The 5,777-nt window shown below is 42.9% G+C and overlaps 1 protein-coding gene across 1 annotated transcript in view; it reads right to left on the reverse strand.

Moving 5' to 3' along the window:
- Positions 1–1,255: 1,255 nt before the first annotated feature.
- LOC138979226 (orexin receptor type 2-like) overlaps positions 1,256–5,777 on the reverse strand; it is a 6,259-nt gene continuing 1,737 nt past the window's right edge. The window contains exon 2 of the mRNA XM_070352001.1: positions 1,256–5,777. This exon is cut by the window's right edge and continues 269 nt beyond it. Within this exon, the coding sequence (XP_070208102.1) occupies positions 4,951–5,777 (827 nt within the window). The 3' untranslated portion in view covers positions 1,256–4,950.

Consider the following 5,777-nt stretch of genomic DNA (forward strand, 5'->3'; position numbering starts at 1 on the left):
AACAAAACAGGTTCCTTGTAAAGCTCATCAAATACTTTTTTAAATGATTTTTCATCCGCCTATGCTATGATTCACCACTGAGTGCATGAAAGCCACAGACTGCCATGTTTTTTATTTGGGAATACAATTTCTGATTTCTTCGTCATCGAGTAAAATCAGTGTATTCATGATAGACTAGCTCAATTCCATGCAGGTAACAAATATGCATTAGATTTGTATTATTTCTAAACTGGTCAAGAAAAGCTTTAAGCGCTCCCTGGCACATCTTCATGGCTGATTCTCAAAGGATGTCCACACAGAACCAGAGAGGGCAAAAAAAGTGGACACCAAACGGGTGAAAATTATATATTTTCCAGTGACTACTTAAGTATTGATAACTGAATTTTGTTCTGTCGCTCATCATGTAACTTTTTATAAGATGTACAGACCAGACGAGAATATGCTTCTTACAAAGAAGTATTATATTGTGAGAGTTAAAATGGTACATAAGGTTTAGTTAAGTACCATAAAGATTTGTCTGTACAGCGTAACTGACGTGTTCTTGTACAGGTATTGGCAACAACTGTCCTTTGTACAAAGACACAATGTCTGTATACACAAACATTACATATTGCTGCGATGTATGTATTTCTCATGTCATATTGAACTAGATGTATTGTATTAGAGAAACTGGAATCGATACATGCAATGAGGAACACTCGTGACTTGTAGGCTGTTCCCTTGTTCTCAATACCCTGCAATAAAACTTCATTTCTAAGACTAAGACGTTATCTCAGACAACAAAAACAGCACAAAGGATGATATTAATTTTTTAAAATTAAAGACAACTTTTTGTGCACGAATGTTACTATATATGTCAGCTTGCAAAGAGAATGTCTACATCCTTCCAACGCTAAATGTTAACAATGCAATTTAAGAGCAAGTGCAGTGCAGAACCGAGTGCTTTCATGCAAGCCTAAAAATCCCAGGTATTACATTTTGCACAGCAACTTTTCAAAGTCAGCGAATTTATGACAGATAATGTTACTTACTGCATACACAAGTAAGGTTGTGTTCTTAATGATTTATATCTCTGCGTTAGCATTGATTTGGTATAACTAATGTTATATCGTATAGCTTACATATAATTTACATCTTCCAAGAAGACAGTTTAGATCTGCCCATTATGTACTGGCACTTTTACTACATCTTAAACAAAGACCATTTTTCAAATACTTTTCTGTGCAGTTCCGTATTCCTTGTTAGAAAAGCTACAGTACACGTTGTAATCATGTTCCTGAATAATGCAAGCAGCTATGGAGGCGGTGATAATAAATATTAAATTAAAAAAGTCAGCTTATTTCAAGTCTAAGTAGCTTCCACAAGCAAACCAATTTGAACTTAAGAAGACGGGCGAAGTGGCGCAGTGGAAAGACGTCGGCCTCCTAATTGGAAGGTCGTGAGTTCGAATCCCGGCCGCGGCTGCCTGGTGGGTTAAGAGTGGAGATTTGTTCCGATCTCCCAGGTCAACCTATGTGCAGACCTGCTAGTGCCTTATTCCCCTTCGTGTGTACACGCAAGCACAAGACCAAGTGCGCACGGAACAGATCATGTAATCCATGTCAGAGTTCGGTGGGTTATAGAAACACGAAAATACCAAGCATGCATCCTCCGAAAGCGGCGTATGGCTGCCTAAATGGCGGGGTAAAAACGGTCATACACGTGAACCCCTACTCGTGCAAAAAACACGAGTGTACGAGGGAGTTTCAGCCCATGAACGCAGAAGAAGGAGAAGAACTTAAGACATTCAAAGCAAGAATTGGTTTTCTCAGCAGAATGACAGAAATACATTCTTATTTTTACATCAAATACAATCATCTCACTGTAGCTTAGGTGTATTGTTGTTTGTTTGTTTGTATCTCAATTGATTGTCGGCTTTTCTTGTGAAGTTCACGAAGCACACCTTCCTCTGCAGTGTACTTTAGGACAAAATATTTATCTTGGGTAAGTTATCAGCACTGACAACACGGTACACAGCTGAATTAATATTGTGATGCCACAAAGTAAGAACAGTATATATCTGTTAACAGTTCCATTCTAATTAATAATGAAAGTTCGTCAATAGTCCCAGTAAATGTCACACATGTAGTAATAATATCGGTCCTAGTTCTACTAAGTTGGCAGTCTATCATTCAAAACAAAGTTGTTCACAAGTCCTAACAGGGCGACAGTAAGATGTATACCACCTGCCAGCTCTGACCTTTGAATCAATTAACACATTTCGGAGTGCATGTCACCGAGGAGCAGAGAAACATCCCTCCTCACTTTGCTGTACGTAGGTTTCAGTGTCTGGGCTTCAGCGACACCATTTGAAAATGTATAAGTTTCCACCAAGACAGAAGTTGTACTGCTGAAAGACCTGAAGCTTGACCAGAGACGACACAACTATTTCTTCAAGTGCTACTGCTGCAACACGCGCGATGCCAATCATTCATCGTGTAAGTTGACGATTTACTAATAGACAACCGCTTGAGTCTAGGTTCCAAAACCTACAAATGTTTGCTGACGAAGTCAGCTGTCACTCGTCTTCAGCACAAAATGTATTGGCTAACCACACGGACGCCTTGCAATACTTGAAGATATACCGGACAACTTCTTCTGTTCCCATAATGAAAGTTTTGTTTTGTTTTTCTCCCTCAAGATTCTCGCCAATGTCAAGTGTGTCTGGAAGCAGAGACAACCGAGTTCCCTCTTGCGCAGAGCCAGGCGAATCGTCTATGGTGCGAGATACTGCTAACATTTGGTCAAGCTGAACACCAGACACAACCATCTCTCCCACTAAAGCTTGGTACTCGGGGACATCACTACTGTAGCTATTTATCCCAAAGATCAACCTTGTCAGAAAAGTGTAAGGCAGCATGTTCGCATCTCTTGACGTCCTGATGTTTTATTATTCAATGGTACTCCAGATGCACTTTAGAAGCAACGTGATTTTGCTGTATAAAGATCTGTTTGGATGCCTGCATCTGAGCACATTTATGAGAAAAGCTTCCTAACCTCAAAGTATTCATTGTCATTATGTTTCGAATCGAACAATGTTCGTGTTATCTGAGCAGCTTTTGTCTGTGTTTCTCAGTATGCCCTGCTTTACATAAAATCAACAGTGTTGTTCTCTCTTGTCCTGATTGCACACAGCGTAGCTGATACAAGGATGATAATGGTGGGTTTTTGTACTAGCTGTATCTGCAGCTCTGGGGGTCTCTAACACTGTGTGTATCCCGCTTCCTGCATTCCACATGCCGCAAGTTCCGCAGTCATACGAGGAATCATTTGTTGAGTGGTTGTCCCTTTTCATTGTACCTTCACTTTGATTCATTGCCTTGGTTTGAGGTCCGGTGTCAGTGAATTAGTACACGCTGTTCTCTCTTGTCTATGCGCAGCTCTTCTGTAGCTTTACTTCATCTGATCGTCACGTGTTGCCGCCGCACTTGGGGGAGCGATGCTGGGCTGTATGGCCCCACGTGGCGAGAAGGACTAGCACTCAGTATATGACTAGTACAATAGTTGCGGTATCAGTACCTCGCCATCTTTCTAACGAACTTGACACTACCGGACTGTTTCTGAACGTTGCCTTTCACATGATCAAACTCCAGCATGAGCTTGTGTAGCTCCATGCAATGGCAAGTCCCATACCTGTTCTAAATATCACTGAACAGCTAATCAGGGTGAGGTTCTGTTCTGAGGAACTGCACTTACGTCCGCTAAGGTGCATCGATGTCTCTAGCTCTGAGCAATTTGTTGAATCGTCTATGGCTGACTGGCCGTTTTCAGCGACGAATCTTTCAACCGGCGTTTGAGCAGTAGACAGTTTCGGTATGTTTGGAATTTTGTTTTCACTTTGAAGAGCACGTTCATGTTCAAGCGAAACAGCGCAAGGCAGACAAATTATTTTCCAGAGTAAACCATCAGCAGAATTTCTTGCTGACACCTAACAGCCTCTGTGAAGAAGTAGTGTTCTATTTTGAGTATGTTCTAAAGGCGGCTTCGCCATGAGTTTACAGGACGCGACTAACAGACTTTCTTGGGAATGTTCCTGTTTAGAACACCTTAGGTTTTTAGATGTGCCCTTTTCGATTTTAACTAGTGTGTTTGAGTTTTGTTTTTAATTAGTAGACCACACGTCAGTTTTCAACGTGTTTTTCATTCCTCAGTAAGCATGCACTGAATGCTGACAGAATTATTTCAGCATCAGATCACACCTGCAACACCTTTTTTGGAAGTGTTAATTGCAGTTTCAAAGCATGCGTTTGAGGGTCCGTTAATGAAGGCAGATCGCACGTCAGTTTTCAAAGTACTTGCACTTCACAGTAAGCATTCAGCAAATGCTGACAAAGGTATTAGAACACATCTCCGCTCCAGCAACATGTGACTGATGATCGTGAGAAGTAATCCTACATCACGCCTTAAGATTGTGTTCACGAAATCTTTATAGGCTTACTGCTTAACATGGAATTTCAACCTACATCTGACAACAAAATCACAGCCAAGCCACTCAAAACAACCTACCCACCTCAACCTCTTGTTAACACATGGTCGATTGCTTGATTGATTGTATTATTGTATGATTGATTGATTGATCAACCGGCGTTTGATTGATCGATTGGTTGGTTAGTCTTGTCCAAAGAATCAGCAAAGTATATTAGTCTTACGATCTGATCAGTTCCATTACCTGTTGTTGAATAATTTGAAAGGTGTCTGAGCTCTGGTTCTTACATGCCAGGTAAACCATTCAAGTTGAAGCTTTTGATAATGTCAAGTTATTTTATGCCAGGTTGACCAAACTGTGAGAAGGTTTTGAACGTATATGTTATGCAGCCTTTAGAGTTACTGCTTAACCAGACTGTGTCATGTGTGGAAACAGACCTTGCTTATGAGTGTTCACTCGAGTTGCAGAGTACACGACAACCCAACTCACCACCCTGACAATCTGTTCTTCATGCGCTTGAGAAGGGAACGGAGGTCGTCCCTAAAGGTCCTGTTCATGAAAGCGTAGATGAAAGGGTTGGCCACATTGTTGAGGAAGAATATATAGAAGATGATGTAATTCATACCCACGGCCTTTAAACCAATCAGCCACGACGGCAGAAAGGAGATTACGAAGACGACCGTGACGACGAACAACATGGCCGCTGTCTTAATGTTGGCGTACAGCATGCGGTCTCGCAACGCCACTGAGGTCCGGGTGGGAACCCTACCTGTGGTGGTTGTTTCGGTGCCGTTGTTGCCGTTGTTGATGTTGGTGAGCTGGGTCTCCTCGGGCGCCGTTTCAGGACCGTTGACCGTGGAGGCATAGCAGCTCATCCTCTTGCGCTTGGCTTTCCAGGCCCGGCGGATGAGGATGGAACGATAGATGAGAGCGTAGAGAAGAGCAAGGACAAGAAAGCAGACGAGGAAAAGAGCGGCGTAGATCTTCTGGTAAACGTCGTGAAAATCGTTGCTGTAGATGAGAGGGTTGCCCACGCAGGTCCCAAAGTAGATGGTCACTGTTTTATTGAGCATGATATACTCCGGTTCTTCCTCAGAGTCTGTGTTGTTCACCCGCGCATCTCCCCCGGGTGGTGTCACCGTTGCGGTGGAGAGCAGGCGCGTCGTTGCCTCGTACAGAGAATCCCCCGCCGATACGGGGACGATGTTGGACGTGCCGTTCAGCACGGAATACACAGACCCAGTGTCTGCTCTCCCGTCCACCACCGTCGTCATCGTCGTCGAGCCCACCAAGGTCGCCAGCGACGACCCAG

This window comes from Littorina saxatilis, linkage group LG10 (assembly GCF_037325665.1).
Source record: "Littorina saxatilis isolate snail1 linkage group LG10, US_GU_Lsax_2.0, whole genome shotgun sequence".
Classification (NCBI taxonomy): Eukaryota; Metazoa; Mollusca; class Gastropoda; order Littorinimorpha; family Littorinidae; genus Littorina; species Littorina saxatilis.